The 25512-nt window shown below is 48.1% G+C and overlaps 1 protein-coding gene across 1 annotated transcript in view; it reads left to right on the top strand.

Moving 5' to 3' along the window:
* Positions 1 to 23617, top strand: part of WDR62 (WD repeat domain 62) — a 48672-nt gene extending 25055 nt beyond the window's left edge. The window contains 23 exon segments of the mRNA XM_070398235.1: positions 1224 to 1402; positions 2826 to 2917; positions 4817 to 4942; positions 9389 to 9456; positions 9539 to 9660; positions 10505 to 10580; positions 11253 to 11364; positions 11460 to 11523; positions 12241 to 12369; positions 13639 to 13772; positions 15524 to 15576; positions 17474 to 17692; positions 19208 to 19332; positions 19673 to 19776; positions 20141 to 20251; positions 20524 to 20658; positions 20947 to 21058; positions 21168 to 21300; positions 21381 to 21441; positions 21623 to 21640; positions 21643 to 22290; positions 23043 to 23200; positions 23295 to 23617. Of these exon segments, the coding sequence (XP_070254336.1) occupies positions 1224 to 1402; positions 2826 to 2917; positions 4817 to 4942; positions 9389 to 9456; positions 9539 to 9660; positions 10505 to 10580; positions 11253 to 11364; positions 11460 to 11523; positions 12241 to 12369; positions 13639 to 13772; positions 15524 to 15576; positions 17474 to 17692; positions 19208 to 19332; positions 19673 to 19776; positions 20141 to 20251; positions 20524 to 20658; positions 20947 to 21058; positions 21168 to 21300; positions 21381 to 21441; positions 21623 to 21640; positions 21643 to 22290; positions 23043 to 23200; positions 23295 to 23558 (3243 nt within the window). The 3' untranslated portion in view covers positions 23559 to 23617.
* The last annotated feature ends 1895 nt before the right edge of the window (positions 23618 to 25512 follow it).

Genomic DNA, 25512 nt, shown 5'->3' with positions numbered 1-25512 from the left:
TGAGGAACTGAGACCTGAATCATGCATTTGTTTATTCTGCAGATATTTATTAAGGTCTGTGTATGCTACATGCTGGAGACACATCAGTGACTAAGATAGAACCTTCTGTACTCATGGCACCCACAGTCTAGTGGGGGGAGGCAGAGAGTGAACTAATAACTGTACAAATTGTGATATAATCATAAGCGTGGTAAGCACCATGAAAAAAAATTGCATAGTGCTAGTAGGATATATAATAGAGTTATCTGATCTTATTTGTGGCATCAGGGGCAACTTCCTGGAGGAAAGACAACTACAGTGAGATATGGAGGATTGGTAGGAGTGAAGAGGGGAGGGAAAAGTGTCCCATGCCAAAGGAACAGCTTGTGCAAAGGCCCCGAGGTGGGAAAGAGATTGGTGAGAAGTCAATGGTGCTGGGGAAAAAATGACCATTAATGCCCTAACCGGTTTGGCTCAGTGGATAGAGCATCAGCCTGCGGACTGAAAGGTCCGAGGCTTGATTCCAGTCAAGGGCATGTACCTTGGTTGCGGACACATTCCCAGTAGGAGGTGTACAGGAGGCAGCTGATCAATGTTTCTCTCTCATCGATGTTTCTAACTCTCTATCCCTCTCTCCCTCTCTGTAAAAAATCAATAAAATATATATATATTTTAAAAAGGTCATTAATGTAGGGAGTGTATAGCAGGTATTCCTTTACTACTCCCGTCACCCTCCACCCCAATGCTATAGTGTCTTCTCTTCTGCACCTGTGATATACATATTATATTTGACTGTATATAATAGAAAATCCCAAAACAAGAGGTAAAATTTTTTGTTTTCTGACTCATAAAAATAGTCTAGAGGTAATCAGTTCAAGCTGTTATGGCAGCTGCAGGAAGCCCTCAGAGATTCAAGAGCCTTCTAGCTCTCACTCTGCTCTTCATCATCCAAAATGGCTGCTAGAGTTCCAGTCATTATATCAGTGAGTTTCAGGCAGCAAGAAAGAAGCAGAAGGGTTCTCGCTTGCTTTACATCTCATTGACCAGAATTTATTCACAGAGCCTCATCTAGCTGCAAGGGAGGCTGGGAAACATAGTTATTATTTCTGAGTAGTGAACCTCCAAGGTCAAAATTGGAGTTCTGTTTACTAATGAAGAATGGGAGACTGGCTCTTGGGATACAAAATTTCAGAGGTGTTTCAGACCATTTCACAGTACTGACTTCAGCCCTCTCCTTCCTGCAGACCCTACTGAAGGTAGTGTATGTAGAGAATGACATCCAGCACCTTCAGGACATGTCACACTTCCCAGACCGGGGTAGTGAGAATGGGACACCTATGGACATGAAAGCCGGGGTACGAGTCATGCAAGTCAGTCCTGATGGCCAACACTTGGCTTCAGGCGACCGAAGTGGAAATCTGAGGCAAGTGGGCCCTTGTGGGTGTCCAGTGTACACCTTTCAGTTCAGGCTCAGGTACTCGGGGTGGTGGGGAGGAACCCTGGCCTTTGCACCTCCAGTTACTCATTGAGAATGAGGGGGTGTGAGTAGCAATTCTGTTACCAGCCACAACTTGGAACTTATGCAAAGAAGTGTCTTCCAAAAGCGCTGAGATGAAAGTAGCTACTGGGACCTCACTGCAGAGGTTTTTCAAGATGTTACTGGCTCAGTAGGTGCTGGCGGCATATGAGCCCTGTTAAAGGGACCAGGTTTACGTTGATGAATGACAGCTGTGACCACATGAGTACTGGGGCTGTCAAGGGATGGAAGGGGCCAGGGAAACTGGAGACACATCCTCTAAGCTGTCATGTGTTCTCATTGTCCAAGAAGAACAGAAAGTGCAGGATTTTTTCTGTCAAATTCTATTATTTCTTTAAATGCTGGCAACTGTTTTGATATCAACCACCACATGAGGCAAACAGAATGTATCAGTGGGCTGCTGTCTGCCATGAATGACAAAAACAGTAACAAGAGCTACGTGGGCATAGCACTCTTACCCCAGGCTGGCCACTCGCCTGATACTGTGTGTAACGACCAATTTAGTATTCTCATTGACCCTCGATGTAAGTGCTGCTATCAACCCCATTTTCAGATGGGTTAACTGAGTTAAGAGAGGCCAAGTGGCTAGGCTAAGATTACATAGGTATAGAGAGAGAAATTGGGATGATTGTCTCTTATTTCAACTCTGGATGACCTCTTGATTGTTTTATTTCTTTTTTTTTTTTAAATATATTTTATTGATTTTTTACAGAGAGGAAGGGAGAGGGACAGAGAGTTAGAAACATCGATGAGAGAGAAACATCGATCAGCTGCCTCCTGCACATCCCCCACTGGGGATGTGCCCGCAACCCAGGTACATGCCCTTGACCGGAATCGAACCCGGGACCTTTCAGTCCGCAGGCCGACGCTCTACCCACTGAGCCAAACCGGTTTCGGCTTGATTGTTTTATTTCATTTGGAGAGAATGAGGAAAGTCTAGATTTAAGACTCTTTAAGAATGACAGATTGGAATCAAATGTTCCCCCTATAGGTTCTATCCTTGAATATGACCTCTAACCCCTGCTCCCCCTTCCCCCCTGGGATTACCTCTGATACAGCTCTGCCCTAACCCTTGTTTTCCCCAGAGGACTGTCCTAGATCTGGCCCATGGAACCACAAAGGGCTGGGTGCTCACTGTGATACTCCCACATTTCCTTTAAGATGACATGTTTCTAGATGATAACAGTGGTTGGGTGTCTCTAAACTAGTTCTCCATGTCACCTGCCTGGCAATGGCAGAGTGCTCGGGGTGGGAGCAGGGGTGGGAGGGCCCTCCGAGAAGGGTATAGCAGTCAATGTATGTCTCCCAGGATCCATGAGCTGCATTTCATGGATGAGCTGGTCAAGATGGAAGCCCATGATGCTGAGGTGCTATGCCTGGAGTACTCCAAGCCTGAGACTGGTGAGCCCATGGCAGGGTGGCAGGGGGAAGGCAGGGGAGGCCCCCCCTGGCAGAGCCACATAGAGGGGTAATTGGTATCTGGTAGGACTCTGAATGACAGCTGGAAGTCCTGTGTTTAATAAGGGCCCCTGTCTTGGGCCCTGGGACCAAGGTGACGAGGACTCCAGTAAGCAAGGCACTGGCAGGCAGCACTGGACTTGACTTGCTTACCCTGGTGCCCAGTCCCCTGAAAAGGACTCAGGCTGAAGAGGTGAATGCCGAATGTATGAATAAGTTCATCCTCTGCTAATGAAGATAGATTGATAGTTAAACATGCTATTTTTAAAAAGTTTAATGCCTACAGAAAAATTACAAGAATATTATAATGAACACCCACATGCTCTTTAGTCAGATTCTCCACGTTTTTTTCTTTTAAATTCTGTCTGACTCTGTGACTGTATAATGACTTTATCTACTTCCCCTTTCTCCATTTCTCTCTGTGTGTTTGTGTGTATATATACACACATGTAATAAAATAATAGCATATACATTCTCTTTTTTCTTTCACTAAACTATTTGAGAGTACTAGTAAATTGTAGGTATGATGCCCATTCACCTTTAAATGCTTCTGTGAGCATTTCCTAGGGCTTATCAAACGTGGGAGTTTCATTTTGATGCTATATTGTCATCTATCTTATGGTCCTTATTCACATTTTGCCAGGTGTCCCAATATTGTCCTTTTAGCACCTTTGTTTTTCCAATCCAGGTTCACATGAGAGAAAGAGAGAGGGAATGAGGGAGGGAGAGAGAGAAAAAAAAAAGAGAGAGAGAGGAGAGAGAAACTTCAATATAAGAGAGACGCATCTATTGGTTGCCAGGATCGAACCTGTAACCCAGGTGTGTGCCCTTGACTGGGAATTGATCCCACAACCCTTTGGTGGGTGGGCCAGCACTCTAACCACTGAGAAACACAGCCAGGGATAGACCAATCATTTTATAGAGTTTCCTTCAATTTGGGTTTGTCTGTTTTCCTCATAATTTGATTTTGATGATACATTCTTGGTAGGAATGTAACTTAGACAGAGGTATATCCTCATATGTTAATGATCTTTCCCATGCTCTTCTTTCCTTCTTCCTTCCCTGGTACCCTCTATCCCACTAAACTTTCTTTGAATCTCTCTTTATTCAGTTTACCTTTCCTGAGTTCCCTTCCACCTCTAGTCGTATGTTAGACCTTAGATGTACCAGGTGACCAGCGTAGGCACTGTCTAAAGGGGCCAGCAGGGCCTAGCTGTAGTGGCTCAATGGTTGAGCGTTGACCTATGAACCAGGAGGTCATGGTTTGATTTCTAGTCAGGGCACATGCCCGAGTTGCGGGCTCAATCCCCAGTGTGGGGCATGCAGGAGGCAGCTGATCAATGACTCTCTCTCATCATTGATGTTTCTATTTCTCTCTGTCTTCCTTCTTCTCTGAAATCAATAAAAATATATTTAAAAATAAATAAAGGGGCCAGCAGGGAAGGCCTAGTGATAGAAGGAAGTGTGGCAGTGGGTTGGTAGTCAGTAGGGCCTGGACAAGGCCCATGTAGTCAGAGCTCAGAGAGTAAAGGGGCAGTGTTTTGGGGAAGCTGAGAAGTTAATAGGGCTTCACCTGGCATGCCAAGGTGTAGGAAGGAGTGCTGGGCTCTACTACAATGTCTGCTGGATTAATGCCTGGATTAATGGGATGTGAAATGCCAGGATTTGGGGGGACTGGGGAAAGATTGCACGGAGCTGAGGGAGTGTTCCCTTTCTGGGTTTGGAGCAAGTTAGCAGCAATTATGGAACCAAAGACCTGGAAAGTTCAGCCATGCTGCTCTCTAGGAGGCCAAGGCATCAAGTAGTCTCCGGGGAACCCAGGGCCACCCTCTCCACTCACAGGGCTTACCTTGCTTGCTTCGGCCAGTCGGGACCGACTGATCCATGTGCTGAACGTGGAGAAGAACTACAACCTGGAGCAGACCCTGGATGACCACTCCTCCTCTATCACGGCCATCAAATTTGCAGGTGAGTCCCTTCCCTCCCACTTCCACCACCTCATTTAATGGGTTCCTTTGGCTGCAAGTAACAGCAAAAACTCTTCAGCTTAGACCAAAAAAAGGGAGAAAAAAACTCTAAATTCAGGCACAGCTGGAGCCAAAGGTTGAATTTTTAAAAATTAAATTATTAGGACTCTTTCCCTCTGTTAGCTATGCCTTTCTCTGGAGGGCAGGATCTTGGTTGTCACTGGGCCACTGGAGAGAGATCTCCCCGCTTCCTATCCATTTTGGCAGAAATTGGAACCCACTTACCTTTTGCTGGTTTGAGGCACCTGCTCTTTACAGATCAGCTATTTGGTGCCAGGGCTTTAGAGGATTCTCTTCGGCCAGATCACACTCATGTGCCCAGCCACCGCCTACCTCCGCTCTGATCCTGGAGGACTGGCATTAGATGAGTGCTGGTCCCCAAAAAGAAATCAGGGTGCCAATCCTATGAGAGGACAGGATGAGCACTGGTGACATTGACAGGAAAATAAGTAACAGTGACAATTGCTGGAGGCTAATTCTTTGCTGGAGATTATCCTTGTGCCATCCCGGTAGTATCCCCTTCCTTAACCCATTTTATAGCCAGAGTCACACAGCTAGTAGGTGCAGGCCTAGGATCTTGCCTATGGCTATCCTTCTCCATAGCCCATGCTCAACCAGGAAATCAAAGGGATTCTTCCAAGACTGAAAAGATTCAGTATGGAGATACCTGTCCCTCAGGAGTTCCACGGGGAGGGAAGGCAGGGCCTGTGAGGTGTAAGTGATCAGACTAAGAACATGTTCAAAATTCTATTTAAGGAGTATATATTCATGGGAGAATACATTCATCTAGTCTAAGTTCTTGTCTATGAAATGTTATTTACATATAATTTTGTGACTGAGAATGTATTAATGTCCCTTGGTCCTTCCCACTTCTTGCCCTGCCTCTCTAGCTAAGGTGATAGGATGCTGAGCAAAAACAAGTTAACTATGTTTTCTGTGTCTTGATGAAGACCTCACAAAAGCTGATCAACTAAAACTTCTCAGACATCCTTAAAACCCTGCTCTTTCCATTGGCTAGAGGTAGTTAGAATAAATCAGCAAATCTGGCAGTTTGGCCCCTCACCTTTTTTTTCCCCCCCCCCTCACCTCTTTTTAAAAAATTAATGTATTGATTGATTTGAGAGAGAGGAGAGCAATGGAGGGAAGACGGGAGGGAGGAAGAGAAAGAGAGAAATATATATATAGAGAGAGAGATCTGCTGTTCCACTTATCTATACATTCATTGGTTCATTCCTGTATGTGCCCTGACCAGGGATCAAACTCACAACCTTGGTGTATGGGGATGACTCTCTAACCAACTAAGCTACCCAGCCAGGGCACTGACCTCACCTTTAATGAATGGTCTAGATCCAAGAAAGATGATAATTGGGCCAGGAGTTGGTCCTTTAGGCCACCTTCTGAAAGGTGGGCCTTCATTAGAGCCCCAGCCAGTCTGAAAGAATGAAGCTTCTAAATCCAGCTCCTAAGTGCCCCACTCTGCCAGGCTGGCTCACTTGGTTATGCTCAAAACATTGACGATAGTCAATATAAACTGGGCACCAGTCAGTCCTAACCTGTCTGAAACTACCCTGCTAAAGAAGGACTCAGTCTTCTAACTCTTTCCTGTGAGGTGTGTCCAAACAAGTAGAAGATAGTACATATAGTTTACAGAATATAAAATGTGCCATATGACGACATTTCGATCAATATCAGGCTGCCTATATGAAGGTGGTTCTATAACATAATGGAACTGAAAAATTCCTATAGCCTAGTGCAGTGGTCGTCAAACTCATTAGTCAACAGAGCCAAATATCAACAGTACAACGATTGAAATTTCTTTTGAGAGCCAAATTTTTTAAACTTAAACTATATAGGTAGGTACATTGTTATTAACTTAATTAGGGTACTCCTAAGCTGGCCTTTGCTAAAAACGTCCTCAATCTGATTGAGGTACGTTTGCTGAGGTCGGCCCCTTCCAACTCTCCCATCCACACTCGTCTTGTATACTTGTTTTGTCTATCTCCTTTCCGCAAACCGACTTCTGCGCATGGGCCATGAAGTTTCAATCGCACTGTACGTGTGCACCCGCACGTGGTATTTTGTGGAAGAGCCACACTCAAGGGTCCAAAGAGCCGCATGTGGCTCGCGAGCCGCGGTTTGCCGACCACTGGCCTAGTGATATCGTAGCCATTGTAACATCACAAGGCAACACAGATCATAGTACTCACGTGTTTGTGGTGATGCTGACATAAACAAATCTTAGCTGCCAGTCATATAAAAGTATAGCACATACATGCCCTAACCGGTTTGGCTCAGTGGGTAGAGCGTCGGCCTGCGGACTGAAGGGTCCCAGGTTCGATTCCGGTCAAGGGCCTGTACCTTGGTTGCGGGCACATCCCCAGTAGGAGGTGTACAGGAGGCAGCTGATCAATGTTTCTCTCTCATTGGTGTTTCTATCTCTCTATCCCTCTCCCTTCCTCTCTGTAAAAAAATCATTAAAATATATATATTTTTAAAAAGTATAGCACATACAATTACATGCAGTATGTAATAATAATAATGATAATAATAATAATAAACACCTAAGTTACTGGTTTGTGTATTTACTATATTTTAGCATGTACTCTTTATACTTATAAAACAAAGTTTTCTACAAAACAGTATGCCGTGTTACACTGGCAGCAGCCTTATACATCTTGTCTAACTGAGTCTCTTGATCTTATCATTTTCTCTAATGCTTGATTTAATTTTGTGTAGTAACATGCTGTACAGGCTTATAGTCTGGGAGCAATGGGCTATCCCATACAGTCTAACCATGTAATAGGCTGTATCATCTAAGTGCACTCTGTGATGTTATCACAACGACAAAGTCACCTGACAACACAGTCCTCAGAATATATCCCCATCATTAAGAGGCACATGACTGTAATACAGTGAACATCCACATCAAGGTTCATAGTCAATAGGTATGAACTAGAACACATACACCAATTTTTTTAATATATATTTTATTGATTTTTTACAGAGAGGAAGGGAGAGGGATAGAGAATCAGAAACATCAATGAGAGAGAAACATCGATTAGCTGCCTCCTGCACACCGCCTACTGCGGATGTGCCCGCAACCAAGGTACATGCCCTTGACTGGAATCGAACCTGGGACTCTTCAGTCCCCAGGCCGACGCTCTATCCACTGAGCCAAACCGATCAGGGCTACACCAATTTTTTATAGCCAGTGATTGTTCTGATTGTTCTTGGTCCTAACATTACTAAATGTTTAGATCTACCACCCCAGGTTAAAAAGCAGAACATTAATAGTAACGTGCAGGCCCTCTCTGGGTCCTTCCCATGTCACACTCCCTCCTACAAATGGCTCACTCCCTTCTGTGAGCCAGTGACTCCTGCTTGAGTAACATCTTAACTTGTATGTCAGTCCTGGGCTCTCTCAAATGTCTTGTCATGAAGGAGCAGCATCGGTTGTATCAAGCCTCTGAATATTTATTTTGTCTTTTAATTTTCACCTCAACTCTGTGAGGTGTTTGTGCTGTTATTCTATAAAGAAAGAATAATAGCCCAGGCAGTGTGGCATAGTGGTTGAGCATCAATCTATGAACCAGGAGATCATGGTTCAATTCCCAAACAGGTTACATGCCCAGGTTGCAGGCTTGCTCTCCAGTAGAGGGCGTGCAGGAGCAGCCGATCAGTGATTCTCTCTCATCATTGATGTTTCTATTTCTCCCTTCTTTGAAATCAATAAAAATAAAAAATGTATTTTTAATAAAGGAAGAACAATAAAAGTGCTTACCAGGTGGCAGCCACTGTTCCAAAGGTTTCACACAATTTCTTAGGGCAGGGGCCATTATAGGCCCATTATACAGATAGGAAGCTGAGGTTTGGAGAGGAAGCAAGGTTCAGAGCACAGCATTTAACCAGAGAATGCCAGGCTTCAGTCCTGGTCCTGTCCTGACTCTCTGTGCACCCTGGGACCAGACTATGTGACTCAGCCCCTGGGTCACATTTGTGTAATGAGTGGCTAGTGAGCAGTCAGGCAGAGGGAAGCACAGGTGGCATGGGGCCTGGCCTGAGATATGTGGGGATATTCTGATAGTTCTTGATGGCATGAGCCTCCCAGTAGTCTGCCTATCTTAGACATGGTGCCCCTTCTGTGTACTTGGCTTTTGTTTCCCTATCTGTCCTTGTTCAACAGAGGCCTCGCAGCTGCTCCACCTGTACCCCCTCACACACACCGCTCACATCTTGCAGACTCCTATCTGCACCTAGCACCCACCTCACCTCTGGAAAGCCCTCCCTGACCCCTAGCAGAATTCCCTTGCAGTGGAGTTCTGTAGCTAGGATCCTGGCCCTAGTCAGGCCCAGTGGTGACCTAATACACCACCTCCTCCTCTTCCAGGCAACAGAGACATCCAAATGATCAGCTGTGGGGCCGATAAGAGCATCTACTTTCGCAGTGCCCAGCAGGTAGAGTGAGGTGGCCTCCTTGAGGGCTGGGGTTTGGGGGCTTGTCAGAGTTGTCCTTTGAAGGCCCTGCCTGCCCTACCAGGGCTCCGATGGGCTTCACTTTGTCCGTACTCACCATGTGGCAGAGAAGACCACCTTGTATGACATGGATATTGACATCACCCAGAAGTACGTGGCTGTGGCCTGCCAGGACCGCAATGTGAGGTAAGGAACTGCGCTGGGCTCTTACTCAGCCTGGCCTTGGCTGCTTTATAAGTGGGGCCTGTATGGGACCTAGTTAAGTCTGTTTTCTCATGAGCTATCTGCTCTCCTTCACCCTGCTCATCTGGTCCCTGAGAAGCTGAGTGGGCAGAGGGACCCAGCAGGTGTTTCTTAGGAGCTGGATTCACCTAGGTTTAGCCTCCAGATTAGCAGAGGGTTCCTTCAAGCTCTCCAGAAGCCTATGTGGGGTGACTGAGAGGTGCTGATATGGCTTATAAATGTATTCTTTCACCTATATTCCCTGAGCACTTGTCTGGGATAGACAGTAGCAGCAGTGAGCAGGGCAGCTCCAGGCCCTGCCTTTACAAAGCTCACAGTCCTGTGGAGGAGAAGTGGATACTTCACCAGGCAGTGACAGCATGAAGTGGTCAGGGCTGGGATAGGGGAAGCCAGAGGGTTGGGCTCTGGAGAAATACCTGAACCCACCTGGGAATCAAGCAGGGCCTGGTGGAAGGAATGTCTGAACGGAGATTGTGAAGGACCCAGAGGACTGAGCCAAAGGAGGGGAGAAGAGAGTGTGCAGAGGGCATAGCATGCACAAAGAGGTTCTCACCTCCTTCATTTGCTCATTCAAATTGGGTGCCAGGCACTCAAGCTTGCTCTATGGCAGGGGAGAGAGGCATTAACTCAACAGACACCCTAATAAGTAATTTCCATGACTTCATCCTGAGATGGGATTTCAGTCCAGGCATCGAATGGGGGATAAGCAGTGGCAGTGGGCTTCCAGAGAGAGTGGGGGGCGGGTGGGCAGGTCCATGTTGGCCATATTCTGCAACCACCTCCCCAGAGTCTACAACACCATGAATGGAAAGCAGAAGAAATGCTACAAGGGCTCCCAGGGCGATGAAGGGTCTCTGCTGAAGGTGAGAAGCCACGGCCCCCAGGGTGAAAACTATAAACAGACCTCACACCAAGGCTCCCCTTTGTATCTGCTCTCCTGGTCAAAGGATCACTTGCTGGCCAACTATTCACTCTGGTCTGGCTGAGAGCCAAGGAGTAGCCCACACTGCTTGACCTTTATTTACTGAGCCCTTCCCCAAGTGGAGCCGTTTTGAGTGACAACAGAATGTGGTGGGAAGATTCAGAAAGGCCTGGGCTCTCTTGCCAGGCTTATCCCCTGCCTGTGTTATCCAGGCCAAGGCAAGGACCTTCTCAGAGCCTCTGGACGGGGTAAGAGTTCACACTGACTGTAACCTTGGGCAAGTGTTATCTTTCCAGTGTGGCTCATCATCTGTAAAATGCAGATACAGAGAGCTTCTGTCACAGGGTTGTTCTGTGGAGGAAATAAGTCACACAGGTGTAGTGCTAAGCACAGGGCCTGGCTGCCATCAGTACCATTGTTGTGGCTGTTAATTTCTTTATCTGTGAAAAGGGAACAGGAGTTCTTATCGAATCAGGGTGTGTGTCGTGAGGGCTATCTGGGATGAGTCCATGTGCCAAGTGTTCAGCACGAGGGTGGTCCTCAATCAGTGGGGGCTCGGAGGGTGGGGAGAAGCAGGCAGCACAAAGCATCACTTGCATCCTCTTCTCGGCAGGTCCACGTGGACCCCTCAGGCACCTTCCTAGCCACAAGCTGCTCTGATAAAAGCATCTCGGTGATAGACTTTTACTCTGGCGAGTGTATTGCCAAAATGTTTGGCCATTCTGGTAGGTGTACCTCCCTACATGAGACATCTCCCCACCTGTCCCTACATAGCCTTCTGACTCAGAAGGTCAATGCAGCTTCTCTGCTCTGTTTCTAGAAATTGTCACCGGTATGAAGTTCACCTATGACTGTCGTCATTTGATTACAGTATCTGGAGACAGGTGGGAAAGGCGTCGAGGCTGCCCCTGGCTGGCCTCCCTTTAGGAGTGGGTGGGACCTACACTGTGGGGAGAGCAGGGGCTCAGAGACTGGAAACACCAGGCTCACAACCTGCCTGTGCAGAGAGCTCTTCTGAGTGTTCCAGCTTTCTCTCTCCTTGATCAGCATGCACCTTGGTGTCACACCCAGCCCTGAGTTCAAATCCCAATCTGCTACTTATTTACTTGTGACCTTGAGCAGGTCATTTCCCTCTCTCAGCCTTAGTTTGCGCCTTTGTAAGAGAGTTGATACCATCTACCTTGAAATTATATGGTGAAAATCAAATGTGATGATCATATATGTCATTCTGATACATTTCCTTATATAAATTATATATATACTAATTTATAAATATAATAAATAAAAATAAATTTCTTACTACATGGTTGTCACTCAAGGAAGTCCCTTTTGTCACTCCCTTCAATTTACTACAATGCTTTCTCACAGCCCCTTTCGTTGGTCTGGAGGACTTCAGAACAGGTCCTGGTTAGCTGTTCTGGAGCCTATGCAGGATGTGGACCTGACATGGTCTGGAGCCCCTGCACTAAGCTGATGGGCTGTGTTTTCCGGGAGGTGCCAGGAAATTCGGTCTTGGCTGTGATGACTCAGGTGGCTTCAGAGTTAGATTGCAGCCGTAGTCATTGTTCCTCCCCCTCCACATCTCTCTTTGGCCTCTACAGCTGTGTGTTCATCTGGCACCTGGGCCCAGAGATTACCAACTGCATGAAGCAGCACTTGCTGGAAATTGACCATCTGGAGCAGCAGCAGCAGCAGAATACAAAGGATGGGAAATGGAGCAGCCACCCCAGGTCCTGGCAGCCACCTGTACATACCCCATCTGTCCTCCCTCAGAGGAATATGTTCCTGCCCTAGGCCCCAAGATGCATGATGCTGGGGACATAGCCACAGCCAAGACAGCCCCGGGCCCTGCCTTTTGTGCACTCGCAGTCTAGGATGGGAGATGGACTTTGAATACACAGTTGTGATAACACATATGAGAAGGGTTTTGGAGTGGAAAAGCAAAGTATTTGGAGAGCCTGTGAGCACTGTGATATGGGAAGCCCCAGGAGGCTCCGGGTGTAGGGAGGAAGGTCAGGAAGGGGTCCAGTGGCGTTGAGATATCTTCTACTCTTTAAAGATTTTATGCTGAAAGACCACTTTTATTTGGAGTGAATTCATGCTCTAGTTTTTTATTTAGGATTTTGGTTTGGAGGTCTCAGTTTTATTGGGAGATTATGCGATTTTTTTTTTTTTTAAATCTCTCTCTCTCTCCTGTTCCTGGAGCTGTCCCCATCTCTTTGTCTTGAGGCTTTGTCATTGCTTCCCTGTGGGGACCAGCCCTTGATATGTGCTGCTTATCCTGCAGTGTTTTTGGAGATATTGTAGATATAGGCACCTAGGGAGAGAGCAGCTACCTTTGGCTCCTGGTTTTAAGTCTCACACCCTACCTTGGGGCTGGGGCAGGTCCTGGTGCCAGTGCCCACCTCGTGTCAAGCATGTTTTTGTCTCCTGTATTCCAAAGGAGCTAAAAATCTCATCGCTACCCCCTACTTCCTAAAACAGAACCCAGCAACTCAATACTTAAGCCCCACTATCTGCTTTGCTTTTCAAAGGTCCCATTGCTGTGGCTCTTGGAGTGTTTGTCTTATTTTTTGAGTCCAGACTTTCTCATATCTCATTTATTATGGTGATATGTTCCTAGCAGAGAAGTGAGACCTCCCAGCACCATCTTTTTTTTTTTAATATATTTTATTGATTTTTTTACAGAGAGGAAGGGAGAGGGATAGAGAGTTGGAAACATCGATGAGAGAGAAACATCAATCAGCTGCCTCCTGCACACCCCCTACTGGGGATGTTGCCTGCAACCAAGATACATGCGAATCGAACCTGGGACCTTTCAGTCCGCAGGCCGACGCTCTATCCACTGAGCCAAACCGGTTAGGGCTCCCAGCACCATCTTGACCAGAAGTTAGTAATATGTTCATTTGGAACCTAGCACAGGGCCCTGGCCCTAGGCAGGTCCCTCTACTACCCTACTTACCTATTTCTCTCCTTGACTTCCTCATTCCTGGTTTTAGGCAGGAGACATATGCATCCATGCCCAACAAGATTTGCTCCCTAAGATCTGGAGAGCAGACAGAGGATGAGCTGGAAGAAGAGTGTGAACCTGAAGAATTATTGAAGACACCATCCAAAGAGAGCTTGGATTCAGGTTGGGAAAGGGGCCCATCCAAAGGAGCCCTCTTTTGATCTCTGTCAGTGTAGGGGTCATTGCTAGGTTTCACCCACTGCTTTGTTTTCATGCCTGGCACATACTAAAGTTCAATAATCATATTTTATTTTATTTTATTTTTTTTTAAATATACTTTATTAATTTTTTACAGAGAGGAAGGGAGAGAGATAGAGAGTTTGAAACATCGATGAGAGAGAGACATCGATCAGCCGCCTTCTGCACATCTCCTACTGGGGATGTGGCCGCAACCCAGGTACATGCCCTTGACCGGAATCGAACCCGGGACCCCTCAGTCCGCAGGCCGACGCTCCATCCACTGAGCCAAACCAGTTTTGGCAAATAATCATATTTTAGCCAGGACTCTCTCAGTATAATAGCACCAGACTCTCATTGGCTTAAGCTGGAAAGAGAATTTATTGGTTCATGTACCTGAAAATGTAAGAGGATTGGCTTCGTCATAGCTGGATCCAGGTAGTCAAGTGATGTTAAAGGAATGTATTTTTCTGTGTCTCTTAGATCTACTTTTCTCCATATTGGCTTTGCTATCAGGTAGACTCTTCCTTTCCTGGGAGGGATGTAAAGAGGATGTCCCAGAAGAAACAGAGCATGTTAACCAGAAGACAGAACAAATTTTATAGTTCAGGCAAAAGGGAGAGCAGTAGCTTAATGACTTTACCAAAGGCCAGGCCCTCTATAAATTTCTGCTCCTCTGCATATTGCCTTGTGACGTAGGCCCTCATGGTTGTAAGATAGTTGCTTAAGTTCCAGGCATCAGAAGCATGGTTGAATAGGACATTTCCTCCCAGAATCTTTTAGAAAGGAACCTTTTCCCAGAAGCCCTGACAGACTTCTCTTGGGTCCCCCTGGCATGATTGCTCCAGCTATGAGAGAGGCTGGGAATAGTGATTAGCACTAGGTCCTTTTAGTGTGCGTGGTGGGCTCCAGCAACAAGGGGCCAACAGGCACAGGCCAACTGATGGCTGATTGGCAGGCAACAGAATCATGAGAATTCACCTTTGGGGGAAATCAGGATAAGTTAATTTTCTTCATCACCCACCCTCACTCCTGATCCAGTGTCCTCTCCAGGTGTGACTCCTTATAGGCCTTTTCATGAACATTAATATACATATGTACGTATCCATAGGAAACACAAATTTATGTCCATAAATTGTATCATTCTGTATCTTTTTCCTCTCAAAAGTATCTTATCTACCTGTATGTTGGTGGCTACAGAGCAAAGACTTCCCTCTTTTAACCAGCACCATAGTAGGCTATTTTAAGTTATTCCCTCTGGGTGGGCATTTAGGCTGAAGGAGGCTATGCTGACCACCGCTAGTCCTCCTCAGGCATTTGTGAGAATGTTTCCCCAGGACAAAGGCTAAGGACTGGCAATGCTAGGCCCCGGGTTAGTATATTTTTTCTCTTAAAAGAGAACCCTAAGGGCCCTCCAAATCCACTTACTGCCTCACCCATTTTCCCTCTTCCTTCCCCCATGTTTTTGCCAGCATTTGATAGTATGAAGCATTTTAATTTTGGTCACATCTTATGGGTAAAACATTATATCCCATTGTGTAAATGTGCATTTCCCTGACAATTAGTGAGGTTGAGCATCTTTTGATATGTCTGTGCGTTCTATATTGTCTGCTTGGAGAATTGCCCATTTATATATGTTGCCCATTTGGTTGTTGGGTTATTTATTCTCTTTTCATGGATTCTATGTGTCTCTTCAGATCCTCAGTGCCTGCTGACCAACGGCAAGCTGCCACTCTGGGCAAAGCGGCTGGTGAGTCTGCCTAGAGACTGATACCTGGGAACTAGCACAGTAGGGGTACTCTCCTCCATGTTTTTGTTTATTTTCCCCTCCATATTTCTCTTCCCTGGAGAACCCCATCACCCTTCTAGTCTCAGCTTAGATAGCCCTTCATTCATGCAACATGTGTTTACTGAGCACCTACCCTCTGCTAGACATTGTAATGGCCATTAGACACAGCAATGAATAAGACAGACAAATCTCTGCCTTCACAAGCTCATTTTCTTACATAGGAGATGGACAAGATCCACAATAAACTATTTTTGGAGCTGGTAAGTGCTATGAAGGGAAAAAATTTGAGAAAGAAAATAATATTAGGATTGAATGGATGATTGTTATCTTTGAGGAGGGGCAGACTAGGAGCTGGTAGTATACTAGTAGAAGCTGGTAGCAGAATCCTAAACCCTAGGTTGGAGGGTTTATTTTAGGAACAATATCAGGCCTCAGATCAAAGCCTTGCAGGGAAATACTCCTGCAATCCTCTTCTCTGCAGACCAGATCAGGGCATCTGGCCATGCTCTCTCAGGCCCCCAAGCTTCCCCTTATTACTGTATACTAGAGGCCCGGCGCACAAAATTCATGTGCAGGTACGGTCCCTAGGCCTGGCCTGCGATCAGGGCCATCTTCCCCGGGTGTCCACAGCTGGCCCCACCCCCCGCCACTACCCATCTCCAGTTCCCCATTTTCCATCAGATGATTGGAGCCTGCTGGCCAGGGGAAGGGACCAAGAGGTCAGCCGTTTCTGCCCACTCGTCGGCCCTGCTCCCGCTGTGGGTCACCCTCTGTGTGTGGGGTGACCATCAGGGCGGCGGCCTTGGCCTGGCGCCACCCGCGTTCCCCGCCTCCCACCCCCAGTTCCCCGTTCGCCATCGGGCGATTGGAGCCTGCCGGCCAGGGAGAGGGACCAAGAGGTGGTCAGTGTGCCTCATAGTCAAATTGTCGTCTGGTCATTCCATTGGTAGGGTCAATTTGCATATTACCCTTTTATTATATAGGATAGAGGCCCGGTGCATGGGTGGGAGCCGGCCGGCCTGCCCTGGTGGGCCGTCGTGGTGGGGGTCCCCGCTGGGCGGCAGGGCCGCAGTCGCTCTGGTCTCTGGTCGTTCCGTCGTTTCGATCACTGGGCTTTTATTATGTAAGATTATAATTGGAATTACATTCAACAAATAATCACTGTACATTTGCTTTGTGTGAGCTTTGTTTTAAGTCTTTTACATGTGTTACCTCATTTAATTCTCATTGAGATAGGGGCTTTTCATATCCCTATTTCACAATAGGGAAATTGAGGCCCAGAGAGGTTAAGTAACTTGTCCATGGTCACATAGCTAGGAAATAGAGGACATGGAATCAACCCTAGGTGGCCTGAGTTCTCAAACACCCACCCTCCACTATCTCAAGCAACAGTCTGGGTAGCAGGCATCAGTGGGCTGGACCAGGGTGGGAGGGGAAGTGGCTGTATCTTGGATGTGTTTGAATGACAAAGCTGACAGATTTTGCTGAAGAAATACAATATGGAGTATGAGGGACAGAATAAGAGAGAGGAATGAAGGATGACCTTCAATGTTTGGGGCCTGAGCAACTGGAAAGAATAGGTGAGATGGGGAAGGCTTTAGGGAAGCAGATTTGGGGGGAAGATCAGTTTTCTTTGTGTTTGCTTTGAAATATCCACTAAACATCCATTGGAGCTGTAGGGCATTTGCATGTATACTTCTGAAGTTTAAGAGCAAGGTTCAGGCTGGAGATAGATGTCTGGAAGTTATTTCTGAGTAGTCTTTAAAGCCAAGAGACTGGATGAAGTCTGTGCAGTCCCTGGCCCTTATTGGAGTTCGTGATCACTTGGCTGGCTTCCTGACCATCTCATCATTTTCAGCTTGGAGATGATGATATGGTGGATGGCTCAGCCTTCTACACCAAGCACAGCTACCAGCCACATGGCCGCTGGGCAGAGCGGGCTGACCAGGAGCCCCTCAAGACCATCCTGGATGTCCGTGACCTGGATTGCTACTTTACCCCCTTGAAGTCCGACAGTCTGGAGGACTCCGTTCTGGATATAGTGAAGCCACAGAGCCTGGCAGGCCTGCTGAGTGAGGTAAGGACTGCCCCTGCTCCACAACTGTCTGCTTAGGACCTGGGGACTCAGTGCTCTTATTTTGAAAACAGGCCTACCTCCCACTTCAGGGGCACGAGAGGATTGCCTGAGATGGCAGAGGGCAGAAGGGTGAGCCCTAGGCCTGGTGCACAGTGAGACTTCTTAGGGCAGACCAGGAATCTAGGAGATGGGTCACTTTGAGGATTAAGAGCTTGGGCCCAAGAGCAGGCCTGTGCCTGAGTAGGGGGGCATTTGAACAAGTGGAGCTTGGCTCTACCTCTTCCCTGCTGTGTGAATTAGAGCAAGGCTTGCCTCTCTGGGCTTCAGTTTTCAAAAATATAGACATTAAAAAAAAAAGATGACTAAAAGATTTCTTAAAATGGTTATTGAAAAATAGTCCTCAGAGGCCTGGCTGGGGTGGGTGGCTCGATTGGTTGAGCATCATCCTGTGCATGAAACGTTGCCTGTTCGATTCTTGATCAGGGCACACACCTGGATTGTGGGTTTGATTCCTTGTCGCAGAGCATGCAGAAGGCAACCAATTGATGTTACTCTCTCACATCGATGTTTTTCTCTATATCTACCTATCTATCTTTCTCTCTTTCTTTCCCTCTCTCCCTCTCCCTTCCTCTTTCTAAGCATGTCCTTGGGTGAGAATTAAAAAAAAAAAAAAATAGCCCTCAGAGAACTTTTACAGGAATTCAGGCCTGGGTCCCCTTAGAGGTACTAAAGCAATTTTAGTTCTTATTTTATTATTTTGCAAATAAAATTCTTCTTTATCCTATTATATGTTTTTTTATTGTGGCATAATATATACATGCAGTTATGCACAAATCTTAGGTAAATAGCTTAATGAATTATTACCTGTGTGTATACCTATGTATATGTACCACCAAGGTAAATATAGAGCATTTTCTACCTCCAGGAAGACTTCTGTGCCCCTCCCAATCAGTACTTCCACCCAGGGTAACCAGCATCTGACCTTTTCACCATGGACTGGTTTGTCTGTTTTTTTGTTTTGTTTTTGTTTTTTTAATATATTTTTATTGATTTCAGAGAGGAAGGGAGAGGGAGAGAGAGATAGAAACATCAATGATGAAAGAGAATCGGTCAGCTGCCTCCTGCATGCCCCCCTACTGGGGGTCAAGCCTGCAACCCGGGCATGTGCCTTTGACCAGAGTTGAACACAGGACCCTTCAGTCCACAAACCAATGCTCTATCCACTGAGCCAAACCAGCTAGGGCTGGTTTGCCTGTTTTTGAACTTCATATGAATAAACACTTAGAGAGTCAGAGCCATACTTATTCCTTATTTGTAAAGGGGCTTATGATAATGCAGTTGGATACAGAGTGAGCTCAGGGTGAACAAAAGGCTTGCTCCAGGCCCTGGTGCACAGTGAGCATCCAACAGTGGGGGCTACCATTATGCCCAGCTTCTTCACTGTAACACTTAGAAACTTGGAGGGGCCCTAGTTGCCACAGCTGCCTCAGATGGCTGTGCCTCTTCACCCCACAGTCAGAGAGTCCCCAGGAAGATGGCTGTAGGAATCCTTCCTTCCTGCCTGTACAGAAGGAGTGCTCTGAAGCCAGAGAGGTCGTCAGCTCCCTGGAGGTAGAGGTGACCGTCCCAGGGACAGACAGGTGAGTATCCTTCACATCAAGGGGAACGTTAGTTGGAGAGAGGAAGCCTCAGCTGATAGGCACATTCTGGAAGAACTGCTCTTGCAGTAGGCTGTGGGAGTGGGGAGGAAGGGGTATGGCCCAGATGGAGTAGAAGCCCAGCCCTGCAGCGTGTTTCCATGGTTCTAGGTGGAGGTGCAGGGCACTCCGGGGGGAAGGGAGCCTTTGGAGGAGGGAGGAGAGGCAAAGTAGTGCTCCCAAGGGGAGCAAGGTACAGATGCTTCGGGGTTCTGGGTAGGGACCAGTTGTTTACTAAATAGTATGTTATCATTCCCTCACTCCACCCCTATTGGCACTGCAGCAAGTACGGCTCAGAAGAAGTGGAGAGGGACCCTGGAGACCAGCAAGGTGACTCCTATCTCAGGGTCTCCTCCATAGGCTCAAAGGATCAGAGCAAACTTGAGGGTGAGTGGGGGCCTGGCAAGGACCCTGCTGTAGTCTGTTCATCCCACTAGGCCTCTTTCTGGGCACTGATGATGACCTTAGCCCAGTCTTCCTGAAATTCAAGAGTCTATCGCAGAAGACAGACATGGTCCTTGATGTTACCAGAGGATTCTGGAGCCAAACTGCCCACTGACGGCAGCCCAGCTTTGCCACTTCCTCCAAGTGTAACCTTGTTGTCCATAAAAATAGGGGGCGAGTATTATCATCCCCATTCTCCAGATGGGGAAACTAAAATCCAGAGAGAGTGAACCACTTACCTGACTCACCCAAAAAGAGCCTGGCTTTGGGTTCCTGACTCTCCCATATCCCCTCCCTGCTTCTTTAGATTCAGGGGATTCAGAAGCCTACTTGGAGTGTACCTTCACCGCCATCCATTCCTCCCCTCCACAGCTGGACTCAGACCCTCAGTTTGACGTGACAGTGACCCCTATACCAGGTAAATGGGCCAGACATGAGGAAGGGCAGTGCATGGGTCTTGCTTAGAGGGTGGTCATGATACATAAACACTGGCCCCACATCAGCCCTACACTTGGTGCCCACTGAGCCTCACCTGGAAGACAGCCATCAGTCTTTCCTTCTCAGCCTGGTGGCATCAGGGTGTGTGCTGGGCAAGTCCAGCTTTCTCCATTGTTAAGTGTCTTTGTCAGGGTATCTGCCATGACTAAATGTTGAAGGTTCTCTCCCACTTGCCCCCTTTGCCTCTCACAGCATGCCCAGGAACTGCAGAAGAGTTGTCTCGGCCTGAGCTGGCAGGCATATCCAATGGCTCCTTGCCCCAGACCCCTGAGCAAGAGAGGTTTCTCCGCCATCACTTTGAGACGCTTACTGACACCCACCATGAGGGTAGGGCCCTGCTCCTCTCAGCCCTACCTAGGCGGGCCATCTTGTGCTAGGCACTGTGTGGGCATCTCTGGGTTAGGGCTTTCCCTAGCAAGGCTGACGAGAATGGTGGGAGGGCATACGTTTTATCTTCAGGACTGAGCTGCACAGTTTCTTCTTCCTGCTCCAGTTGCTCTGTGTTGTCTATTGATGGGGGTTTCGGATGATTTGCCTGCTGCTTTGTGGGTCTGTCTGGACCTAGGACTAGTTGGCTAGAGGGATTCTGAGGTCTCCCTTGGCATCTTCCCCTAGAGCTCTTTCGCAGATCTCTAAGAGATGTGACGGCCTCTGCGGATGAGGACTTTTTTAATCCCCGGCTGAGCATCTCAGCCCAGTTCCTCTCACGTCTCCAGAAGACATCCAGGTAGGAGCTGGTGAACTGCTGAACCTTCCAACTTTCTGTATTCCTGGATGGGGCTATGTCCTCCCAAGCATCCCAGGGCAGGCACAACTGCCTGGTTTCCTCCCCACAGGCTCAACCACACCTTCCCTTCCCCGCTGCACCTGCACCTTGTGAAGTCCCCGGAGGTCAAACTCATAGACCTCCAGGGGAACCAGGCCAGAGCAGAACCAGGTACTGGCTACACCTTCCCAGGGAGGACCAATGTGAGTACTTGGGCCACCTCCTCAGGACATAGGGCTGGGAGCTGGGAAGCCTTGTCCTCGCCTCATGGCTATGCTTGCAGGTCCTCTCTAGGAGGAAAGCTAAGGAGTCGCTTGACAACCTGGAGGCCTGGTGCCCACTGAGTGAGTGTCACCATTCCTAGTAAACATCTCTGGGCTTCTCGGCAAATGGCCCTGGATGCCCAGCTGAACCATGGGTGGTGTGGGGAGGGTCCACTCAGAACCTGCAGCCATCCTGGGGTGGGGCCCTCTCTATCAATTTTGTGGCTTGAATGTGAGAGTGAACTGGCTGCTTCCTTTACAGCCCCCTGCCTCACAGGCCCACTTCCTGTGTTCCCTCCTCCTCAGCGCTGCCCACAGATAGGAAGCCTCTGGCACCCACAACCCTACCCACTCCAGGCCTCCACACCCCCTCTACCTGTTCCTATATAGAGGCCACTGCCAGTTCCTGTGCCAAGATGTCACCCAGCATTTCCCTTGAGGACAGTGAGGACCCTGTCTTGGTTGACAAAGAGAGAGGGAGACCCCTCTGCAGGCCCTCATCCCTGGGGAAGCTGGCCTCCATGGACCAGGAGCTTCAGGCCATCACCACCACGGCAGCAACCAGTTCTGACAGTGAGGGCCAAGAGCCTGGCCTGCCCTCCCAGGGCAACTATGAAGCCCGGGCCAGCTTCAAGCAGACCCTGACAGGCGTCTGTGACAGGCTCTTACTGCCCTCACCCCCACAGGAGCCACCCACTACTTGTGTCTGGTCCCAGGAACCTGTGGCCACCCAGTCCGATGTCACAGTCACAACAGCTAGCTTCCCGGCTTCCAGCCCCGTAGATATGAGCTCCCTGAGGCTCCACAGCTCCACCTTTCTCCCAAGGCTTCTGGCCGCTGAACCCCTCAACACCCCTGCACACCCCAACAGCCCCCCACTTCCAGAGGCCATGCCTGGCAGCATCACCTCCCTCCTGGAGCTCACCCCTGGTGAGTATCACCCTTGGGATAAGGGGTTGTCTCTCAAGCTCATCTCATTTAACAGCTCCAAAGGTAGGCACTTGACCTGGCCACAGGGGCTATGCCATTCATTTATTCTTTACTGAACTATTTAGTGAGCACTTTGTATGTGTTGGGCTTTTTGTTCTAGGCCCTGAGGACATGGATGGGATGAGGTGGTAAACAAGACTACAGAGAATTGACACCTTAATTGGGGAAGATGCCCAAACTAAATCTATGAGGAAAGTGTTAAGTGTATCACGAAGTGATGTGCTAAGGAGGGAAATAAAGAGAAAGGGTTTAAGGAGTTAGAAGTGGGGGCAGTTGTTACAGTTTTTAAAACATTTGTTTTTATTGATTTCAAAGAAAGAGGGAGAGAGAGAGAGAATCAATGATGAGAGAGAATCATTGACCAGCTGCTTCCTGCATGCCCCCCACTGGGATTGAGCTCGCAACCTAGGAATGTGCCCTGACCGGGACTCCTGGTTCATAGGTCGACGCTCAACCACTGAGCCACATCAGCCAGGCTGTTGTTATAGTTTTAAACATGATGAAAAAAGGCTTCAGAGAGAAAGTGGCATTTGAGACCTGCAGGAGGGGAGGAAAGGGAGGCTTGGGGACTGAGGGAAGTACATATTGCAGACAGTGGGACAATAATTGGCATCAGTCCAGTCACCATGGCCTCTCTTAGACCAGCTATAAAGTTAGAGGTGTCTTTTTCATTCCCTCCCTTCTATCCCCAGAGGCACTCAGTGTACTCCAGGACAGCCCTGGACACTGGGGAGAGCCTGGAGTGCCAGCCAGAGTCCTGTCCCCAGCTCCCCTTGAGGTGAGCAGTGTGGGGACCATTGTGCACAAACTACAGACTGCCTTCCAAGAAGCCCTGGACCTTTACCACCTGGTGAGCCAAGCCCAGAGTCAGGGGAAAGGGCTGAGGGAGTGCCTTGGGACTGTCTGGCCTGGGTGGTTCCTAACAATATTGGCACCCTTTGCAGATGGTCTCCAGTGACCAGTTGAGTACCAAGCAGCGACAGGCACGGACTGAGCTAGCCTCCACCTTCCTTTGGATCCACAGCCAGTTAGACACCAACGACTGGCTGGTTGGGAATGATGCGGCCCCAGCCCAGGCCCTCCCCAGCCCTGACCCCCCCTCCCCACCTACATTGTGCCCCCTGGCCAGCCCAGATTTGCGTGCCCTGCTGGAACACTACTCGGAGCTGCTGGTGCAGGCAGTGCGGAGGAAGGCACAGGGGGACTGAGGGTCAGCAGCCCTGCTACTTTCTGATGAAATAGGTATTTTTAAGCAAATAAACGGACAATTTGGAGGAATGGTTGCTGGTGCCTATCTTGGCACATCCACAAAGCTCCTTCAGGTGGATGCAAGGAGGGAGGGTGGAAGGCAGTGCTCTGGTGGACCATCCCAGAGAACTCTCATAAGCACTGATGCTAGGCCCTGTTCTCGGAATCTGTCAATGGGAACATGGACCACCATTCCCAAGAAGTTTGGAACTGCAGTAATGATGATCCCAGCACCTGGTTTTTGTGTTGCTTATCCCTAGCCCACTAAGCTCCTAAGGGATCATATATGGTCCTTGCCCAGTGAGACCCACCTGTACCCCAGAGAGCAGCCAGTTCTTCTTTCCTACCCGCTACTGATGCCCAAGAACCCACTGGAGCTGCTGTGATCACCATGTGCCAGACCCTGACTACCAGTACACATATTACCATACCACTGGCCCCTGGGTCAGGCCTATCCTGGATCCTCTGAGAACCAGGCTTTTGTTCCCATCTGCAGCAGGAGAAATTGAGGAGAGACAAACAGGTTTATCCATTGGACAATCCGGACAGCATTCCCAGGCCACCCAGCAGCTGGGACAGTAATTATTTCCCCAGCAGGAGGACTGTATCCAGCTACAACAACCCATGAGCTCCCAGTACTAGTACCAGCTTCCCTAGGCAGCAGGCATCTAGCTATGTGTGTATCTGCTGAGAGGGTCACTCTTGCCACAAAAGCCCCCACTGTCCCAAGTGTATAAAAAGGAAGCCAGCAGGGGTGGGGCCCTCTCCTAAAGCACAGTCCTACCATGCAGACTGCTACGGCCTGAATTCCCACTTGCCTGAGTTTCTCCCTGCTCTGTTTGATGGTCATGGCCCACCAGAAACAGGCTGAGAGAGATCCAGTGCCTTGCCCAGGGTCCTATAGAACTGAAACTCTAATTTAGGCTTTCCTGGTGGCAGAGCCAGACCCTTCAACATGAGGACATGGCCTACAGCTGCCTCCATAAATATTAATATACATCAGAACCAATCAGGCAGTTGTTAAAAAAAAAAAAAAAAAATCCTGCTGGCTGGTGCCCAGGTGCCTGTCATTGTTCTACAGGGGTAGAGTGAGGAACAGGAGAAACAAAACATCTGTCCTTGTGGTATTCACCTTCTAGAGAGCAAAACACAAGAATTAAAACAATAACTGTATAACTAGATAAGCTGAGGGAATTCACTATGCTGGTTGAAGTGTCAGGGAAGGCCTTTCTGAGGTGACATTTTAACTGAGGCTCAGTAGAGGGCACAGGCCATCTGGACATCTCAGGAAACTATACAGGCAGAACAGCCAGTGCAAAGGCCCCATGGGAAGATCAAAAGTACATGTAAGGAATGGCAACAAAGCCAGGACAGCTGGAATAGAGTGAGCTGGGACAGGCAGTGAGAGGAGAATGAGATCGCACCAGGCAAGGCCTTATTGCTTCATGACATATAAATCCAAGAAACCAACACACAATTTTCCCCCCTAAATAAAGTCCCTGATATTTGTGTTTGGGGAGATGCCAGTCTTATTTATTTTTCAAAGCTCCCTCTTTCTGCCCAGGTGGTCCAGGGCTAGTAGTAGGACTGCATCTCTGCCAGGCCAACAGGCCACCCCTGAAAGACAGGAGACCCATTCTCCTTGCTCCTGCCTTGCTTGGTCACAGTCACCTAAGAGCCCTGAAGCAAAGTTTGGCATCCAGGACCCTGGACACCCAGGAGACCAACTTGAGACTCTGTCCCTTGAGAAAATTACCCCTTCTCCCACTCTGTATTATAGTTAAGCTTTCAACTCCAAGTAGCAAACACCTGGCTTATGGGGGTGCCCGCTATAGGGACATTTGTTACTCTTGATTGTTTCTGCTCTGTCGCTCCCTATGAGCCTGAGTTTCACCCTCCAGCTTAGGTCTTCAC

This window comes from Myotis yumanensis, unplaced genomic scaffold (assembly GCF_028538775.1).
Source record: "Myotis yumanensis isolate MYYU_CA2020_CCGP unplaced genomic scaffold, mMyoYum1.0.hap1 SCAF_18, whole genome shotgun sequence".
NCBI classification, from domain to species: domain Eukaryota; kingdom Metazoa; phylum Chordata; class Mammalia; order Chiroptera; family Vespertilionidae; genus Myotis; species Myotis yumanensis.
This window is presented reverse-complemented; position numbering and strand designations above follow the sequence as displayed.